The sequence below is a fragment of the Oncorhynchus gorbuscha genome, linkage group LG03, assembly GCF_021184085.1.
Source record: "Oncorhynchus gorbuscha isolate QuinsamMale2020 ecotype Even-year linkage group LG03, OgorEven_v1.0, whole genome shotgun sequence".
NCBI lineage: Eukaryota > Metazoa > Chordata > Actinopteri > Salmoniformes > Salmonidae > Oncorhynchus > Oncorhynchus gorbuscha.
In genome coordinates this window covers 83,843,888-83,865,927 of record NC_060175.1, presented here as the reverse complement: position 1 = coordinate 83,865,927, position 22,040 = coordinate 83,843,888, and the positions used below count along the sequence as shown (strand labels likewise).

Sequence of the window (22,040 nt, the reverse complement as noted above, 5' to 3'; positions counted from 1 at the left end):
TCATCATGATCATGGACCTAATAGGAGGCCATTGAGCTGTTATTTCATACATTTAGTAAGAAATAGCCTTTGAACACTAACAAATCACACCATACACAATCTTACTTGTATTCTAGTTTCTATACATATATAAATTGTATTTGGACAAGAAATCATAAAAATAATCATATACAACTTCTTAATAGACTTGATGTTTTAAAAACATATATATATATTTGTATATTTATGTGAAAGGCATATAAGAATGCATTCCTCCAGAGAGAGAGAGAAAGAAAGAGTTTTACCCAGCCAGCCATAACTCATTGTACCTCCTAGTCTCATCATTTTAGATAATAATAATAATATTAATCGGCGTTTGAAGCCAAATGATTGTGAAAAAAGTAACATTACAAGTTTCACTTTCCTACACCCAAATCAAGTCCCTTTTTTATTATTTTGGTAGTAAAACATTCCTTTGAAATTCTTTCCTTTTGGACGAAAATTAGATAGATCTTGACGAGGCTGAAAAGAATAACCTGGTTTTGAGAAACCATGCAGCAGTTAGCCATCAAAGGAGAAGTGAGGGCTGTCTACTGCACTCCCACAAACCACTAAGTTAAATGAAAGAGGTGCCATTGATTCTTCCAGCTCCACATCTCCATGGTAAAGATGGCTATCAGACACCTCATCAGTGGCTGTGCCTCCCTTCACCAGTGGCCACACATTTGCCATTTGAAACCACTGCTTTACCCACTTCACAAGAGGTACCGTTACCACGCTTCTAAGGGATGTCTTTTTCATACTACAGTCAGCACAGTGTGTTCATACAACCTAGCACACATTGACATGTTATTCGCTGTGACATTCTCAAACACTGTCCTCTAGAAATTGTGTTTGAGGCGAATGAAAGTGAAATGTCCTTTGACCCTTTCTTAAATACCAGGTGAAATGAATATAGGAGGAACAGGCGGTTAGATATGAGTGAAGCATTCCCAGTGTTTGTTGGGATGGCCGTTGTGTCTGCAAGCTGATTCTGAAGGAAGACATGAGCTGCTCCTTTGTCATTAGTGTCCTGTAGTATTCTCCAGCTAATGTCTTCTTAACCTTTCTCATGTTCTCCCTGCTATTCTATGGGGTTGCTTTGGAATATGTGTGTGTGTGTGTGTGTGTGTGTGTGTGTGTGTGTGTGTGTGTGTGTGTGTGTGTGTGTGTGTGTGTGTGTGTGTGTGTGTGTGTGTGTGTGTGTGTGTGTGTGTGTGTGTGTGTGTGTGTGTGTGTGTGTGTGTGTGTGTGTGTGTGTGTGTGCCTGCCACATGAATACAGATTTGTATTCTGTCAGGGAGGCGTCAATGTTTATCCCTGTCTTTCATGGAGATCAAATATACATTGGTGTTTTAGCCTGCTCTGTTCTTGTTGCTGAACTTATTGCCACACTTTCGATTGGACGTTTATACTTATATTTATTGCGTTTACTTTTGCCTTTATATTCATGTTTATTGATATTATCCAGTTGCATTTCATCAAAATACCACATTTTACAAGGACGTGGTCAACAAAACACACAGCCCTGACCTCCAGGGAAAATGGACGTAAACATTTTAATACTGAAGGGAGTTATGCCCATTACCAGTTTAACTGTTAAAGTGCAGAGATTTTATTAGGCATCATGAAATAAGAATGTGTTTTCTTTAAAGCAAAAGGAAATAGCATATTTAGCATTATGTTTGAGCACTTACAGAATGTTTCTATCTTGTGTCTCCCCAGCATAGGACCAAGGCGATTGAGAAGCCTTCACGTTGGTCTGCAATCCCTTTGATTACTGGTTTGTACTTACACCTCTGGACCAACTAAATCACAGATCTCAGCCCTGCCCTCACTCTGGAGAGGTACTGTAGAGACTCGGCTTCCTCGAGCGCACACCGAATCGTCAGGGCAACAATTTTGAGCTACTAGCAGGCCTGGAAGACAGACAACTATAGCATTTTATGACCTGGAAATTGCAACTTTGACTTAGAAACAGTTTTGTACACAAATGTAAGTCATGTGAATGTTCCTTTTCTAGTGTAAATGCATGTAGTCACAAACAATAGAACATTCTTGATTAAAAGGGAAGTTGCTGTAAAGAATGTATTTGTATTACAATTGTAGATATGTGGATAAAACATGCCTTGTGATTTTCTTGTCCATATAATAAAATGTGTCTCATCTTATAACCGGTCTCACCTTTAACCCTGAACTGCGACGACACCAGCATGGTCCACCATCAGCCTTCAATATTTGGAGATGGACGATGACACAATGGCATTTCTAAACACCAAATACATATGAAATACTTGGGACTATTATCCTTCTTTGTGTTTGTGTGTGAAATAACCTGGGATCTATCTACGAGTTACCCTGTCAGCCTTAATTAGTGCTCTAGAACATACGCCTCGTTAAGAAGTCTGCTCTGGCAGACTAAGGTATAATTGCACATAAAGCTGTTGTTCTTTTGGGGGAAAATAAGGCCTCTAAAATATTTATTGGTTGGAAAGAAATCTTGTGATATACCCAACCACAGACGCACATGTGGATACATGCATTAATGGACCATGAGAGTGTACACTGTATATCAAACATGTCACACCTACACATGTGCACACACAACATTTTCAATTTTAATTAAGAGAAAATCAGTACAAAATAGACATTCTTTCTATACACACATAGGAAATATGGAGGAAACAAACAAGGGTAAAATAAAAGTATGAACATATGAAAAAAGATTCAAATGTCATTTTTTGTTATTCTAAACTTGTTAGTGAAGGCTACCAATACATGATTCAAGGCACATGTGTGATGCATTTTGGTCTTGAGTATCTATTTACAGTGACTTTAGCAAGTCGATCATAAAAAGGACAAAAAGTCGATCATAAAAAGGACAACATAAAAAGAAATGGTGAAGAGTGGCCCACTGGCAACTAAGACAAAATGAGTGTGGCCCATAGACCCCTGGAAAACTTTACAGGAGAGCTAATGTACAGTATTCAACACACTTTAACACTAACAGAGTTAAACCCTTCATAGACAACAGATACCCACTGGTGCACTACGAGACAGTCACAACACAGTCACTGTCAGTTCTACGAGACAGTCACAACACAGTCACTGTCAGTTCTACGAGACAGTCACAACACAGTCACTGTCAGTTCTACGAGACAGACAACACAGTCACTGTCAGTTCTAATAGACAGACAACACAGTCACTGTCAGTTCTAAGAGACAGACAACACAGTCACTGTCAGTTCTAAGAGACAGACAACACAGTCACTGTCAGTTCTAAGAGACAGAAAACACAGTCACTGTCAGTTCTAAGAGACTGACAACACAGTCACTGTCAGTTCTAAGAGACTGACAACACAGTCTCTGTCAGTTCTAAGAGACAGACAACACAGAAACTGTCAGTTCTAAGAGACAGACAACACAGTCACTGTCAGTTCTAAGAGACAGACAACACAGTCACTGTCAGTTATAAGAGACAGACAACACAGAAACTGTCAGTTCTAAGAGACAGACAACACAGTCACTGTCAGTTCTAAGAGACAGACAACACAGTCACTGTCAGCTCTAAGAGACAGACAACACAGTCACTGTCAGTTCTAAGAGACAGACAACACAGTCACTGTCAGTTCTAAGAGACTGACAACACAGTCACTGTCAGTTCTAAGAGACAGACAACACGGTCACTGTCAGTTCTAAGAGACTGACAACACAGTCACTGTCAGTTCTAAGAGACAGACAACACAGTCACTGTCAGTTCTAAGAGACAGACAACACAGAAACTGTCAGTTCTAAGAGACAGACAACACAGTCTCTGTCAGTTCTAAGAGACAGACAACACAGAAACTGTCAGTTCTAAGAGACAGACAACACAGTCACTGTCAGTTCTAAGAGACAGACAACACAGTCACTGTCAGTTCTAAGAGACAGACAACACAGTCACTGTCAGTTCTAAGAGACAGACAACACAGTCACTGTCAGTTCTAAGAGACAGACAACACAGTCACTGTCAGTTCTAAGAGACAGAAAACACAGTCACTGTCAGTTCTAAGAGACAGACAACACAGTCACTGTCGGTTCTAAGAGACAGACAACACAGTCACTGTCAGTTATAAGAGACAGACAACACAGAAACCGTCAGTTCTAAGAGACAGACAACACAGTCACTGTCAGTTCTAAGAGACAGACAACACAGTCACTGTCAGTTCTAAGAGACAGACAACACAGTCACTGTCAGTTCTAAGAGACAGACAACACAGAAACTGTCAGTTCTAAGAGACAGACAACACAGTCACTGTCAGTTCTAAGAGACAGACAACACAGTCACTGTCAGTTCTAAGAGACTGACAACACAGTCACTGTCAGTTCTACGAGACAGTCACAACACAGTCACTGTCAGTTCTAAGAGACAGTCAACATAGTCACTGTCAGTTCTAAGAGACAGACAACACAGTCACTGTCAGTTCTAAGAGACTGACAACACAGTCACTGTCAGTTCTAAGAGACAGACAACACGGTCACTGTCAGTTCTAAGAGACTGACAACACAGTCACTGTCAGTTCTAAGAGACAGACAACACAGTCACTGTCAGTTCTAAGAGACAGACAACACAGAAACTGTCAGTTCTAAGAGACAGACAACACAGTCTCTGTCAGTTCTAAGAGACAGACAACACAGAAACTGTCAGTTCTAAGAGACAGACAACACAGTCACTGTCAGTTCTAAGAGACAGACAACACAGTCACTGTCAGTTCTAAGAGACAGACAACACAGTCACTGTCAGTTCTAAGAGACAGACAACACAGTCACTGTCAGTTCTAAGAGACAGTCAACATAGTCACTGTCAGTTCTAAGAGACAGACAACACAGTCACTGTCAGTTCTAAGAGACTGACAACACAGTCACTGTCAGTTCTAAGAGACAGACAACACGGTCACTGTCAGTTCTAAGAGACTGACAACACAGTCACTGTCAGTTCTAAGAGACAGACAACACAGTCACTGTCAGTTCTAAGAGACAGACAACACAGAAACTGTCAGTTCTAAGAGACAGACAACACAGTCTCTGTCAGTTCTAAGAGACAGACAACACAGAAACTGTCAGTTCTAAGAGACAGACAACACAGTCACTGTCAGTTCTAAGAGACAGACAACACAGTCACTGTCAGTTCTAAGAGACAGACAACACAGTCACTGTCAGTTCTAAGAGACAGACAACACAGTCACTGTCAGTTCTAAGAGACAGACAACACAGTCACTGTCAGTTCTAAGAGACAGAAAACACAGTCACTGTCAGTTCTAAGAGACAGACAACACAGTCACTGTCGGTTCTAAGAGACAGACAACACAGTCACTGTCAGTTATAAGAGACAGACAACACAGAAACCGTCAGTTCTAAGAGACAGACAACACAGTCACTGTCAGTTCTAAGAGACAGACAACACAGTCACTGTCAGTTCTAAGAGACAGACAACACAGTCACTGTCAGTTCTAAGAGACAGACAACACAGAAACTGTCAGTTCTAAGAGACAGACAACACAGTCACTGTCAGTTCTAAGAGACAGACAACACAGTCACTGTCAGTTCTAAGAGACTGACAACACAGTCACTGTCAGTTCTACGAGACAGTCACAACACAGTCACTGTCAGTTCTAAGAGACAGTCAACATAGTCACTGTCAGTTCTAAGAGACAGACAACATAGTCACTGTCAGTTCTAAGAGACTGACAACACAGTCACTGTCAGTTCTAAGAGACAGACAACACGGTCACTGTCAGTTCTAAGAGACTGACAACACAGTCACTGTCAGTTCTAAGAGACAGACAACACAGTCACTGACAGACAACACAGAAACTGTCAGTTCTAAGAGACAGACAACACAGAAACTGTCAGTTCTAAGAGACAGACAACACAGTCTCTGTCAGTTCTAAGAGACAGACAACACAGAAACTGTCAGTTCTAAGAGACAGACAACACAGTCACTGTCAGTTCTAAGAGACAGACAACACAGTCACTGTCAGTTCTAAGAGACAGACAACACAGTCACTGTCAGTTCTAAGAGACAGACAACACAGTCACTGTCAGTTCTAAGAGACAGACAACACAGTCACTGTCAGTTCTAAGAGACAGAAAACACAGTCACTGTCAGTTCTAAGAGACAGACAACACAGTCACTGTCGGTTCTAAGAGACAGACAACACAGTCACTGTCAGTTATAAGAGACAGACAACACAGTCACTGTCAGTTCTAAGAGACAGACAACACAGAAACTGTCAGTTCTAAGAGACAGACAACACAGTCTCTGTCAGTTCTAAGAGACAGACAACACAGTCACTGTCAGTTCTAAGAGACTGACAACACAGTCACTGTCAGTTCTAAGAGACAGACAACACGGTCACTGTCAGTTCTAAGAGACTGACAACACAGTCACTGTCAGTTCTAAGAGACAGACAACACAGTCACTGTCAGTTCTAAGAGACAGACAACACAGAAACTGTCAGTTCTAAGAGACAGACAACACAGTCTCTGTCAGTTCTAAGAGACAGACAACACAGAAACTGTCAGTTCTAAGAGACAGACAACACAGTCACTGTCAGTTCTAAGAGACAGACAACACAGTCACTGTCAGTTCTAAGAGACAGACAACACAGTCACTGTCAGTTCTAAGAGACAGACAACACAGTCACTGTCAGTTCTAAGAGACAGACAACACAGTCACTGTCAGTTCTAAGAGACAGAAAACACAGTCACTGTCAGTTCTAAGAGACAGACAACACAGTCACTGTCGGTTCTAAGAGACAGACAACACAGTCACTGTCAGTTATAAGAGACAGACAACACAGAAACCGTCAGTTCTAAGAGACAGACAACACAGTCACTGTCAGTTCTAAGAGACAGACACAACACAGTCACTGTCAGTTCTAAGTGACAGACACCACACAGTCACTGTCAGTTCTAAGTGACAGACACCACACAGTCACTGTCAGTTCTAAGAGCGTTTGAATGATGGTGGCTGATTCTATTTAATTTTATAAGTCTTTGAGGCGACCTTATGGGCAAACATTGCCCAGAGTCTTGAAAACAAAACATATAGCTAATACAAAGAATAATGAACAATGAAAACTGGCAATAGTTATGACCTTCTTGCACATACATGGTCTCCTAGACACACATAGCTATCCACAGTGGTTGGTACAGAGTATAAGAGGAAAGGGCTAAAGGACTTGTTAGCATGGTTACCATTCTCTCTCTCTCAATGCCAACTAGGGGTGAGGATGCAGCTGAGGTTAGAGAAGAATGTCTTGTTAAGACAACATTGATGTGTATCACCAGTCGGAGCACCAGCACAGAGAGCATGTCCCTTTCAAAAGGTGCCTTGTAAATATTGTTTTAGACAGAAGTGGATGCTCTCTCTCTCTCTGTCACTCTCTTCGATTTTGTATAAAAAAGAACATGACTTCTTCAATATGGAACACACAATAATACGCAGTAATAGAGAGCGTATGATACATTTAAACATTCAGCCACACTCCAGAGGTATGGGGTCATATACAAAATAATATTGTGAATCTTGTGAAAACACATTTCATAAATATGTCTTCTGAATTTGATGGTGGACAGTTTCTTTTCATTCACCGAATAGCTTCCAACAATGAGCGCAATCTAGATGAAATGCCCATTAAGACAAACTACATAACATCTAGAATGAATGTAGAAAATGGAACTGTGGAAACTGGAATGTGGTAAACATTTCAACTCACAACAAAAAATATCTACATTGGATGTCATTTCATGAACACACAAAATAGACTTGAGGAATTCTCACAAACTAGTTTCAGTTTGGAGCAGGTTTAGCGTGGATGTGTATAGGTACAGTACATCTGAAAATGAATAATCAGCATGATGTCAAGTACTGTATCATACATTTGAGTGGAGATGGACTCTCTCCACAAGGTCTATAGGAGAAGTATACACCATCATAAAGCTACATCTCCATAGTGCTAACAGTAATAGTCTGTTGGATGGTCCATAAAGAAGGTTTTCACATAGAATAACACACCAAACCAACCGTATTCAGCTCTATTTGATATAACCAACTGTATTCAGCTCTATTTGATATAACCAACCGTATTGAGCTCTACTTGATATAACCAACCGTATTGAGCTCTACTTGATATAACCAACCGTATTGAGCTCTACTTGATATAACCAGCCGTATTGAGCTCTACTTGATATAACCAACCGTATTGAGCTCTACTTGATATAACCAACCGTATTGAGCTCTACTTGATATAACCAGCCGTATTGAGCTCTACTTGATATAACCAGCCGTATTGAGCTCTACTTGATATAACCAACCGTATTGAGCTCTACTTGATATAACCAGCCGTATTGAGCTCTACTTGATATAACCAACAGTATTGAGCTCTACTTGATATAACCAACCGTATTGAGCTCTACTTGATATAACCAACCGTATTGAGCTCTACTTGATATAACCAACCGTATTGAGCTCTACTTGATATAACCAACCGTATTGAGCTCTACTTGATATAACCAACCGTATTGAGCTCTACTTGATATAACCAGCCGTATTGAGCTCTACTTGATATAACCAGCCTTATTGAGCTCTACTTGATATAACCAACCGTATTGAGCTCTACTTGATATAACCAGCCGCATTGAGCTCTACTTGATATAACCAACCGTATTGAGCTCTACTTGATATAACCAACCGTATTGAGCTCTACTTGATATAACCAGCCGTATTGAGCTCTACTTGATATAACCAACAGTATTGAGCTCTACTTGATATAACCAGCCGTATTGAGCTCTACTTGATATAACCAGCCGCATTGAGCTTTACTTGATATAACCAACAGTATTGAGCTCTACTTGATATAACCAACCGTATTGAGCTCTACTTGATATAACCAGCCGTATTGAGCTCTACTTGATATAACCAGCCTTATTGAGCTCTACTTGATATAACCAACCGTATTGAGCTCTACTTGATATAACCAGCCGCATTGACCTCTACTTGATATAACCAACCGTATTGAGCTCTACTTGATATAACCAACCGTATTGAGCTCTACTTGATATAACCAGCCGTATTGAGCTCTACTTGATATAACCAACAGTATTGAGCTCTACTTGATATAACCAGCCGTGTTGAGCTCTACTTGATATAACCAGCCGCATTGAGCTCTACTTGATATAACCAACAGTATTGAGCTCTACTTGATATAACCAACCGTATTGAGCTCTACTTGATATAACCAGCCGCATTGAGCTCTACTTGATATAACTGCTTGTGGATAATAACAAGGCAACTGAACTGTGAAATTAATGTACACAATAAAATAGGCATGTCTACAGGTCAAAATGGTGGTCCTGAAAAAACAAACATCAACTTAACACAGTAACCTCACTGGTCCAACTGCAGTAATACGGTCACACTGCAGACATATTTAAGACACATTTCTTTGGGAGATGTCCATTAAGTGCATTAGAGCATTTGACTAGCATAATAAAACTACTAATAGCCCTCAATGGTAACTACCGTAGGAATGAACATACATGTTGAATTTCCTCCTAAACAGTGGTAGGTCTTCAGCTCTTCATAAGATAAATTGGTTTATTTATTTCAGTTTGGTCCTCATCATGTCAGTAAGACATAAAGGGAAATCGTGTGCGAATGAAATGCATTTCTGACTGTGTGTGTGTGTCTATGCAAACAATGTATAAAGACATGTGTCCAGGTGAACAATGTATAAAGACATGTGTCCAGGTGAACAATGTATAAAGACATGTGTCCAGGTGAACAATGTATAAAGACATGTGTCCATGTGAACAATGTACAAAGACATGTGTCCAGGTGAACAATGTATAAAGACATGTGTCCAGGTGAACAATGTATAAAGACATGTGTCCAGGTGAACAATGTATAAAGACATGTGTCCAGGTGAACAATGTATAAAGACATGTCTAAGAACAGCAGTGGAATAATCAGAATACAATCAGGAAGTTTTTGCAAATGCACTTAGAAATACACATTTTTGTATACATGCATGAGTCTTCTTAGAATGTGAGTGGATTTCAGAGGAGAAATATATCTTCCAATCCTCAAAGTTGAACAGATAATTAAATCATCTAGAGCCTCCCCCCCCCCTCGACGTTTGTAATTTTCAACGGTTCACATTATGGAATGCACAGTGCAAAAACAGATAAAACCACATCTTAATTTTCTTCTTTAGTGGTTAAACTGAATACTAATGACATCATCAAGGATTGACTGAGCCATTCAGCAGTTGCCAGGTGCTGGCCGGTCTCCGTCTCTCTCTCTCTCTCCAGGGCCACTGACTGGTGTTTGCTCTGCTCACTGACACAACAAGAGACACCCACAGACCTGGTGCTAGTATTGCTTTACTGTAAGTGCCTCAGTAAGACCTATTATGTCTGTACTTTAAAAAAAAAAGTTTTGAAAAGGCCAAAAAGTTGTCAATATCACGGTATCCTTCTGAATACACACAATATAAATGATTCTGTATTGCTGACCATGGACAGAGTTAGTTTAATAATCAGTTGTATGAGAATATCTTTTATCTCACATATACACTGACAGGGCTTTGGTGTGGTGTCAGAAGGCTACATGAGTTCCACTGTGTTGAGTTCATTCTTCACTGTGTTAAGGTGCGCTGCATATAGTCTGAGGAGAATGGACGGTGGTCTTTGAGGCACTGTGTGATTTTAGGGCCTCATTGGTTAAGGCAGAGATCCACAATCTACACTCCTCCCCCTCGTCGTATGACAGGGAAGGATCTCCGAGGCTATTGGGATGTCCTGAAGGAGAGGTCTGTGAGGTTAAAGGTCAGCATCTTCTACATGGAGTCCTCATCTTGCTCCATAGGCTCGTCTGGGTGGCTGGGGGAAACACAGAGAAGATGGTTAGGAAAAACATAACGCATCACATTTGTAACATACTGTACAGAGGAGTCTGCCCTTCGCTGTGAACATTGTGGGGAGTATTTAGGAGTGTTTGGTACTGGTGGTCAAGTCATACCTCCTGCTGGTCAGGACCCCCACAGACAGAGAGGCCAGAGCATTGACAGCATCAGTCTCCTCACAGTCTCTCCTCTGAGCACCCAGGTAGGACAGTCCCACAGAGCTACTGAACAGCTTCAGGGACTGCCAATACTGACCTGAAAAACAGGTAACTTTATTTGCCTAAACCAAAGCCAGTAAGCACAAACACTTGGATGAGAGCTGTGGGCACTTCGGCTGCAGTCAGAAGGTCTGGACGTCTGACATAAATGCTAGTCCCTCCTACCACATGGGTCCATATGGTGAAAGATCAATATCACAAATAGCCTTGTAGCATACTGTATTAAATCATTGTGTGTACTCAGGAAGTCTCTGCATTTTACAATAATTAGGATCAGACAAGAATAAAGGGATATAATAATAATAAATAATATATGCCATTTAGCAGACGCTTTTATCCAAAGCGACTTACAGTCATGTGTGCATACATATACAGTGGGGCAAAAAAGTATTTAGTCAGCCACCAATTGTGCAAGTTCTCCAACTTAAAAAGATGAGAGAGGCCTGTAGGTACACTTCAACTATGACAAAATTTTAAAATAAAAATGTATTTGCAAATGATGGAAAATAAGTATTTGGTCAATAACAAAAGTTTATCTCAATACTTTGTTATATACCCTTTGTTGGCAATGACAGAGGTCAATCGTTTTCTGTAAGTCTTCACAAGGTTTTCACACACTGTTGCTGGTATTTTGGCCAAATCCTCCATGCAGATCTCCTCTAGAGCAGTGATGTTATGGGGCTGTTGCTGGGCAACACAGACTTTCAACTCACTCCAAAGATTTTCTATGGGGTTGAGATCTGGAGACTGGCTAGGCCACTCCAGGACCTTGAAATGCTTCTTACGAAGCCACTCCTTCGTTGACCGGGCGGTGTGTTTGGGATCATTGTCATGGCGAAAGACCCAGCCATGTTTCATCTTCAATGCCCTTGCTTATGGAAGGAGGTTTTCACTCCTCTACATGGCCCCATTCATTCTTTCCTTTACACGGATCAGTCATCCTGGTCCCTTTGCAGAAAAACAGCCCCAAAGCATGATGTTTCCACCCCCATGCTTCACAGTAGGTATGGTGTTCTTTGGATGCAACTCAGCATTTTTTGTCCTCCAAACACGACGAGTTGAGTTTTTACCAAAAAATTATATTTTAGTTTCATCTGACCATATGACATTCTCCCAATTTTCTTCTGGATCATCCAAATGCTCTCTAGCAAACTTCAGATGGGCCTGGACATGTACTAGCTTAAGCAGGGGGACACGTCTGGCACTGCAGGATTAGAGTCCCTGGCGGCGTAGTGTGTTACTGATGGTAGGCTTTGTTACTTTGGTCCCAGCTCTCTGCAGGTCATTCACTAGGTCCCCCCGTGTGGTTCTGGGATTTTTGCTCACCGTTCTTGTGATCATTTTGAACCCACGGGGTGAGAACTTGCGTGGAGCCCCAGATCAAGGGAGATTATCAGTGGTCTTGTATGTCTTCCATTTCCTAATAATTGCTCCCACAGTTGATTTCTTCAAACCAAGCTGCTTACCTATTGCAGATTCAGTCTTCCCAGCCTGGTGCAGGTCTACAATTTTGTTTCTGGTGTCCTTTGACAGCTCTTTGCTCTTGGCCATAGTGGAGTTTGGAGTGTGACTGTTTGAGGTTGTGGACAGGTGTCTTTTATACTGATAACAAGTTCAAACAGGTGCCAATAATACAGGTAACGGTGGAGGACAGAGGAGCCTCTTAAAGAAGAAGTTACAGGTCTGTGAGAGCCAGAAATCTTGCTTGTTTGTAGGTGACCAAATATTTATTTTACACCATAATTTGCAAATAAATGAATTAAAAATGTGATTTTCTGGATTTTTTTTCTCATTTTGTCTGTCATAGTTGATGTGTACCTATGACAAAAATTACAGGCCTCTCTCGTCTTTTTAAGTGGGAGAACTTGCACAATTGGTGGCTGACTAAATACTTTTTTGCCCCACTGTACAAAAATACAATAGAGAGAGAAACAGAGAGGGAAAAGGGGGACACGGGTGTCCTTTATTTGAGACATGAGGAGTTGAATGACTGTTTACCTACCATGTATCTGTATGACTCTCAGTAGCGAGCGAACACTGTTAGCATTGGGCTTCTGCAGCAGCACCTCCTCTGACAGAGGCTCCTGTATGGACAACACAGTGAGAGAGGAAGGCATCAGACCACTCATCAACAACATTCACCTTAACAGCCCTCCCTAGATTTCCTCTTACTCATATCATTGAATATTCCTTATGAGGGATTACACTTCACATAAACCTGTGTGGAATACTTAACATGATTTAGGAAGGGGTTTTAAAGTAGTTTATAAACTGCTTTAGTGCACCTTAAACCAGTCTCACCTCAATACCCAGCAGAGCGCTGACGCAGGCCTCAGAGGCGTCACAGATGGCCGTGAGGTCGTGACCTCCCTCCAGAGCCATGATCACCCGGCCTCCAGCCAGACCCATCAGCTGCCGGGTAAGAAACCCAAAACCTGACGGACGCATCCACATCAACACAGTTAATATGGGATGTGGTGGCCAACTAAGCACGGGAACTTTGCATGTATCCTAAATCATGTTCAATACGGCATTTCAACACCTTTTCTCGATTGACAACACGGGAATATACTGCAGGGCATGTATGAATCTTTACGACATTTACAGGGCAGATTAACAAATCCCTAAAGACACACACTTACAACACTAACAAAAATACAACTACAGATGTAGGATCTTAATTTGAGCCAGTTTGCAACAGCAAGAAAATAATCCTGCAGCAACAGGAAATGTAAATGATTATGTGGATTTTTGTAGGAGTTAATCCATTTTTCTAGAGGGGAAAATCAAGTCTGAAATTTCAAAGTGGAAAGTACAAACTTTAGGAGCCTTTTTAAACATCAAATACACTACAAGTTGAACAGTTCCTAAATTTCAGAAAAGTTATCCTGCAACAGGGTGATTAAATTAATATCCAACATCTGTATTGTCCCTCCAACTTGATTTTGTATCATGCCATTTTATATTGTGTACCAGGTCAATGCTTATAAATGTCTTACCTTCCATTTATCAAGAACTAACTAGCAAAGATGTAAAACCACTTTATAGGCTAGCTCGGGGTCTAAAGTGTACTGAGGAAAACCTTGCTTACATCTGGAGGTGACCTTGTAACCCCCTAGAGGTGCAGGGTGTCCCTCTGCTGCATCAAACCCTGAGGAGACCAGGACCACGTCAGGGGAGAACTCCTGAGCTATGGGCATCACCACCGTCCTGCAGGGAGAAACATTAAACAACATCTATGTCATTTAGTCCACTAACAGCCCTGCCTGGCTGTTTCAGACAGTGAGGAGAGCATGGTTGGGGTTGAGCTGCTAGGGAGTGGGCCTCCTGTTGTTTTCTGGGCTGGTGTCCATCACCCCTCTCTGTCAGAGAGTCAACCAGCACAGTGCAGAGCGGAGCCGCCAGCTAGCAAGGAAGCTAACGCAGGCATCTCCGCTGCCGCCCGAGTTCAAAGCCGCCATAGGCGCGTCTGGTTCCCATTTGGAGCTTGTCACTCTCCTCACGTCACTGACAGCCTGCCATCTGGGATCCATTTGGGTTCATTATCCTGCGTTTGGATTCCTCCAGCCCAGACCCCCCCACTCCCCACCACACTAACTAACCCCGCCTCCCCTGTAGACCAATAAAACCTTCCATACTCCCCTGTGAGCCCAGCTATAGACAGACTACAGGGAGAACAAGAGAGAGAGGGAGAGGGCTCATTAAAGATCAATCAGAGAGAGGGAAGGAGAGAGGAGAACAGGAATGAGAGAGGAGACAGGGAGGTGGGGAGGGGTGTAGAGGTATGTGGTGGATGGCAGCATTCCCTACCCCTGGAGTTTAGAGAAACCAACTGACAATATTTCACCAACAAATTTGTTGCGCATTCTAAATCTTTGTGGGACAGACGTGTGGCAACAAAATATGTATTTTCAGATAACAAAAACAGAGTTATAATTATTATTTCCAAGGATGGTGCATTATTGTGTGGAAAAGTAAGGTATATTATGAATACTCTGGTTTGTTACTTATTACGTTGAAGTGAATTTTTTTTGTTGAAACTTTTCCAGTACTATGTTGTCATTCTCATTTTGTTACGCTGGCTTAACGGTGGGGCCCACCCACTTGGTTGTCTGCCTGCAGTGTGGACCCTCTTACTGTGTGGTTGCTACAGTTTCCTATGGTTGCCACCAGACAGCAGACCAAACAAACATATAGAGACTTCATTAGAACTTTCAACTTCCCACCGGTGGCAATTAAGTGCCATGGAGGAAATGTCAGTGAAATGTCTGTTTAATACAACAACAACCAAACCTGGAGACAATTTAATCTTACAAAAAATCTTGTTAAAATGTTAATAATTGGGGCCGTACACATGCACTTCAAATGACTGGGATTCAGAAGTGTGTCATTCAATTTGCAGTATATTGACAGCAGTGCTCGGTAAACTGGAGTGAAGGACACTGTGCCCCATGTTGTTTTGCTGAATTGTAGAGCAAACTCTCCCCAGTGAGAAGTAGACTGAATCACGGTGACACCCAGATGGTTACTACCAATATTACAATTTATTTCTCGTGTTGGCTGCTATCCTAATCAAAATAAAATCAAGTGGGATGGAACAAAATGGCCACGTTTGCTCCCTACCGCCAGCGACATGTGGCATGTCACAGTGACATCCAGATGGTGACCAAGATGTTTCTCCCTCACCCGTCGAAATAAACATCACTTCATTTTACACCTTTTAACTAGAGTCATGCTGCATCATGAACTAGCTAGCTGGGAACACTAGCTGCTTAGGGGTTATCAGGACAACTGACGAAACTAACCCTTCGTCTCCACCCGACTTTCAACTGCGAGTCACGTCGTTGATTTGGGCAACATGCGTGTCCCTATAGCGTGTCCCTATAGCTTGGGAATGTTTTGGTGATGTCACTTCTTACCACTGGGGAACAGTAGTAGTGGGTCAATTTCCTCAACAACCAGGTGCGTTGAAACGTGAGTCTAAACTTCTCTACTGTTTTGGTCCTGAAGCTACCATGTTGTAGCAGAGTGAAACGCACATGCACAGGTACTCTGTGTTTTATTTATTTTATTTTACCTTCATTTTACTAGGCAAGTCAGTTAAGAACAAATTCTTATTTTCAATGACGGCCTAGGAACAGTGGGTTAACTTTCTGTTTAGGGGCAGAACGACAGATTTCTACCTTGTCAGCTCGGGGATTCGAACTTGCAACCTTTCGGTTACTAGTCCAACGCTCTAACCACTTGGCTACCCTGCCGCACAGTGTAACTGTGTGAGAGCAGTCTTGCATCGCACTTATTATTATTATTATTATTATCTCAATGGGCACGTTTCTCTACTCAGACGTTGCTGACGCCTGCCAGATCTCTCAATACTGCTATGGCATATGATGTGGTTAACTGATACGTATAATATCTGTCTGTCTGTCTGTCTGTCTGTCTGTCTGTCTGTCTGTCTGTCTGTCTGTCTGTCTGTCTGTCTGTCTGTCTGTCTGTCTGTCTGTCTGTCTGTCTGTCTGTCTGTCTGTCTGTCTGTCTGTCTGTCTGTCTGTCTGTCTGTCTGTCTGTCTGTCTGTCTGTCTGTCTGTCTGTCTGTTGTAAGATCTGGCATGCGTCAACAACGTCTGAGTAAAGGAACACAACCAACATGTTATCGCAATCTGGTGCCTGACTGCACAGTCGATGACATGGTTGATTCATGCAAGGTCTGAGCAGGGGAACGCGACCAATAGCTGCGGTGCTCACCGTGGCAACGTCATCTCACTGAGTAGCCCTTTCCTGCAGTCAATGACCAAAAGCACCGTCTTTGACCCTATGGGTGGAATGTTGTTCATAATTTCATAATAAAAACATGACAACAAATCCAGTGTTTCTATGTCAAACAGATTTGTTATATTTCAGTGTTCTGTGATGTATATAAAGTGTAATATTGGGATGCAAACTCAAAATGTAACACATTTCAACTCTATATCTGACATGGTCAAGTGTCTTGTTTTTTTTAGGTCTATACTTTTAATTCAAAGTAGATTTGCTTAAGACTACCAATTATTCATTCCTTTCCTGTTTTAGCCCACTGCAGCAAAAGTGAATCTCAATGTGACCTTGCTTGAAAACCCCATTACAAAAAAGCTAGAAACCCCATTGAAAACTCCATTATATTTTTGCCAAAACTTTCAAGAAAGAGAACAAAAACTGAACATAATTCATTATGTTTTTTTTATTTTGGTTTAGTTTTGGAGTCAGTCAAAGATAAGTTTCAGTATAGTTTTAGTATTTTCTGTTAGTTCATTATTTTATTTCAGTTGACTTTTTTCATGATTCGTTTTTGTTTTAGTTTCAGCTTCAGTTTACTATAATAACCGTGGTCGGAGCTGTCTTACCTAAAAGCAGTGATGTACTCAGCATCACTCATAGGGGGGTCCAGACCTCCAGTCCAGGCCACATTAACATTGAAGCCCTCTCCAGCACCAGATCCCACCTACAACACAGACAGAGACCTACTGAGACAAAGCATTCTCCATGGAGAGGAGGATACAGTCAATAAGAGTAACATAGAGGTGCTAGAGGCACAGCACATGTAGTATAATCTCGACAGACGTCTCTCCACTGTAACTTTGGAACCTAGCTAGCTCTTTGAGTTTCTTTTGACGTCGTCTGAGCCTACTAGCAATATTCACCGTGTAGAGCTGAACCAATGATGTCATTTACCTCAGCCGGCCCGCCGCTTCCAGGGAAGAAGTTGCCATCGTCATAGCGATGCAGTGAGATATACAGCACACTGGGATCATTGTAAAACACTTCCTGGGTCCCATTACCATGGTGAACATCCTAACCGCAGGACAGAGATGGAAGAGAACATTTGGTAACATTAAAACCAATAACTGCTGTCTCGTGTTATGTCATATCCTAGGCCTAATCAATATTAACCAGTAAGTAATGTGAGACAGAACTCATGTGTATACTGTACCTGTTATGTCATATCCTAGGCCTAATCAATAGTAACCAGTAACCAATGTGAGACAGAACTCATGTGTATACTGTACCTGTTATGTCATATCCTAGGCCTAATCAATAGTAACCAGTAACCAATGTGAGACAGAACTCATGTGTATACTGTACCTGTTATGTCATATCCTAGGCCTAATCAATAGTAACCAGTAACCAATGTGAGACAGAACTCATGTGTATACTGTACCTGTTATGTCATATCCTAGGCCTAATCAATAGTAACCAGTAACCAATGTGAGACAGAACTCATGTGTATACTGTACCTGTTATGTCATATCCTAGGCCTAATCAATAGTAACCAGTAACCAATGTGAGACAGAACTCATGTGTATACTGTACCTGTTATGTCATATCCTAGGCCTAATCAATAGTAACCAGTAACCAATGTGAGACAGAACTCATGTGTATACTGTACCTGTTATGTCATATCCTAGGCCTAATCAATAGTAACCAGTAACCAATGTGAGACAGAACTCATGTGTATACTGTACCTGTTATGTCATATCCTAGGTAACAGAACTCATAACTGTACCAATGTGAGACAGAACTCATGTGTATACTGTACCTGTTATGTCATATCCTAGGCCTAATCAATAGTAACCAGTAACCAATGTGAGACAGAACTCATGTGTATACTGTACCTGTTATGTCATATCCTAGGCCTAATCAATATTAACCAGTAAGTAATGTGAGACAGAACTCATGTGTATGCTGTACCTGTTATGTCATATCCTAGGCCTAATCAATATTAACCAGTAAGTAATGTGAGACAGAACTCATGTGTATGCTGTACCTGTTATGTCATATCCTAGGCCTAATCAATAGTAACCAGTAACCAATGTGAGACAGAACTCATGTGTATGCTGTACCTGTTATGTCATATCCTAGGCCTAATCAATAGTAACCAGTAACCAATGTGAGACAGAACTCATGTGTATACTGTACCTGTGTTTACATACATGTACACATACTGCCAGAATAAAGGAAGCACAAGTAAATGAGGGATACAAAGTATATTGAAAACAGTGTTTCCACACAGGTGTGATTCCTGAGTTAATTAAGCAAATAAAACATCCCATAATGCTTAGGGTTATGTATAAAAATGCCCAGTTGTTCATTATTTTGGCTACCATGGCTAGAAGAGATCTCAAAGGAGCATAGGGGGTTTAAAGGGATTCTGGAGCGGCGCCTGAGTGTTTTCCACCACCATCAACAAAACACCAAATGATGGAATCTCTCATGGAAGAATGGTGTCGCCTCCCTCCAATAGAGTTCCAGACACTTGCTGAATCTATGCCAATGTGCATTGATGCTGTGCTGACGGCTCGTGGTGGCCCAACGCTCTATTAAGACACTGTTGGTGTTTCCTTTATTTTGGCAATTACCTGTACATAATTCATGTGTTTATACATACAGTACATCATGAAGGTCAGTACTAGTAGTTATTGTCAAAATAGTACTAAGTCAACTGAGACGAGGACACCAGCAACACAAATAGCGCTGCTACTGTCAATGTTACAACCACTCCAACTGTAGTCCCTTACCCAGTCAACGATGAGGATCTTGTTGGCACTCAGTTTCTGTTGCAGCTGTTTGGCTGCAATGGCCACTGAGTTGAAATAGCAGAAACCCCTGTAGCAGAGAGAGAGAGAGAGAGAGAGAGAGAGAGGCAGAGAGGCAGAAAGGCAGAGAGAGAGAGGCAGAGAGAGAGAGGCAGAGAGAGAGGCAGAGAGAGAGAGGCAGAGAGAGAGGCAGAGAGAGGCAGAGAGGCAGAAAGGCAGAGAGAGAGAGGCAGAGAGAGAGAGGCAGAGAGATAGAGGCAGAGAGATAGAGACAGAGAGATAGAGGCAGAGAGAGAGAGAGAGAGAGAGAGGGTGGAGGGCAGAGAAACATACATTATCACTACAAGATGATAGTGGTTAGGATAAGAGAGAAAATGGTGGAATTCCTAGGAGCCAACTCAGCACACTAATCGGAGGAGAGTAGGGAAGAGGCATAAATCTTCTCTGTTCTTCTCCTTCCCAGCTTCACTATCAGGCCATAAATATCCATCGTCAGACAGGCTGCTGACACTGCAAAGCTCAGCAGAGCCCGCTGTGGTTAGCCTGGGCACGCACCACCACAAGGAGTATAGTATACATGAAAATCAACACACACACAGTAGATATGAGAATATGAAACAGACTCACATTGGGTTGGAGGGGTCAGCATGGTGGCCTGGGGGTCTCACCACTGCAAAGCCATTCTGGAGAGAAACAGTCAAACAAAACATTATCATTCAGCATTCTTTATCAAGTGGCCTAAGGCAGTTGGTGAGGCAGACCAGAGCGTGATTGGATGAGGAGTGGAGTACAGATCGGTGTCTTACCTTGAGTTCTCCTTTGGCCACTCTGAAGGCCAGCTCTGTGACGCTGCCTGCAGCCATGCGCGACGCCGTGGATGTATGAGACTCGTTCCAGATTGTGTCATTATCCACCTGCCAATCAACAACAAAACAACATGAGGGTGAGTGACAGGACAGCAGTCAAGCTGGATGGAACCGGTCATAAGCATGCGTTTAGAATCTGCTAGCATGCTATAGGGAGTTCCAGTGCATCAGGTGAAGTGTTTTTCTTTCCATGGTTTCAACAACACCAACTAATAGTACTACAGGCACACTGGTTTTGGAGGCAAACAGACCTCACCTCAATTTACCGGACTATAACATAGCTGTGTGATATATTTACACAGACACACTCTGTGCCATAGAGATTTGCTATCCAGGCAACAGAGGAACAGGACCATGCATACATGGTGTTGTATATACAGACCTGAGGGGTTGGCGTTCCCTCAGGGACTTAAACATTCTCCTGTCCGCTCCATTTTATCTATACATTTCTTCTGTTTGTTCACAAACTCGCATTTCTAGCTGTCTGGCTCAGACAATGAAATTGGAGGCATGTCTTTAATCCCTCGTCATGCGCATATTGTTTCTATTAGTTTGAATTGTCATGGTCCGATGGAGATCGTCAGGCAATTTATTGACATGTCCCAACGCACTCATGTTTTCCTCTTTCATTTCCACCGCCTCGTCTTCTCATGGCCCTCTCCTGGAAACAACAGCAACAACTACCATCACTCTAATCAATCTGAATGGACTGTATCATATAACCCTTGTCAAGGACTTGGAGGGAAGAATTGCCAACTGAAATCGAGAAATGTTGTGCATGTTGTGAGTGAGAGAGAGCTAGGGGAAAATGTGTGTGTGTGTGTGTGTGTGTGTGTGTGTGTGTGTGTGTGTGTGTGTGTGTGTGTGTGTGTGTGTGTGTGTGTGTGTGTGTGTGTGTGTGTGTGTGTGTGTGTGTGTGTGTGTGTGTGTGTGTGTGTGTGTGTGTGTTGGGCCTCTCACGTACCCCTACTCCTCCACATGGCAGCATCACAAACATCCTTTGAGAGAGAATGCCTGAGGGAGAAAAATGCAAAGAGGATTTATTAACCAAACAATCAATGTTAACAGCCCCTTTTCAAACAATTTTACATTAGAAATGAGTATCAGACATTACTTTATGTTTGTGTACCATCACTGTAGTGACAACTTAAATACATGACTGAGTTGACTACTAAACATAACGGATTCCAAAGTGCAATCAATACTGTAATTTTAACCAAAGGCAAATACCTAGTTACTAGGGACACCAGAGTTACTAGGGACACCAGAGTTACTAGGGACACCAGAGTTACTAGGGACACCAGAGTTACTAGGGACACCAGAGTTACTAGGGACACCAGAGCAAGTAGCTTTACTTTACAGTGCTGTTGCCAAACTGTTACCAGTTACGTATAGCAGTGGTTCCCAACTCCGGTCCTC

General features: G+C 42.0%; 1 protein-coding gene across 6 annotated transcripts in view; it reads right to left on the bottom strand.

Annotated features, from left to right (window-relative positions):
* Positions 1 to 6,807: 6,807 nt before the first annotated feature.
* Positions 6,808 to 22,040, bottom strand: part of LOC124032077 (histone deacetylase 7-like) — a 75,119-nt gene continuing 59,886 nt past the window's right edge. For all 6 annotated transcript variants that reach the window (XM_046344147.1, XM_046344141.1, XM_046344143.1 and 3 more), the window contains 11 exons: positions 21,586 to 21,635; positions 20,562 to 20,669; positions 20,383 to 20,438; positions 19,738 to 19,825; positions 17,894 to 18,013; positions 17,566 to 17,663; positions 14,277 to 14,395; positions 13,487 to 13,620; positions 13,188 to 13,269; positions 11,084 to 11,222; positions 6,808 to 10,944 (listed from right to left, as the gene is read on the bottom strand). In XM_046344147.1, the coding sequence (XP_046200103.1) occupies positions 10,902 to 10,944; positions 11,084 to 11,222; positions 13,188 to 13,269; positions 13,487 to 13,620; positions 14,277 to 14,395; positions 17,566 to 17,663; positions 17,894 to 18,013; positions 19,738 to 19,825; positions 20,383 to 20,438; positions 20,562 to 20,669; positions 21,586 to 21,635 (1,037 nt within the window). In that variant the 3' untranslated portion in view covers positions 6,808 to 10,901. The remainder of the gene's footprint in view (positions 10,945 to 11,083; positions 11,223 to 13,187; positions 13,270 to 13,486; positions 13,621 to 14,276; positions 14,396 to 17,565; positions 17,664 to 17,893; positions 18,014 to 19,737; positions 19,826 to 20,382; positions 20,439 to 20,561; positions 20,670 to 21,585; positions 21,636 to 22,040) is intronic.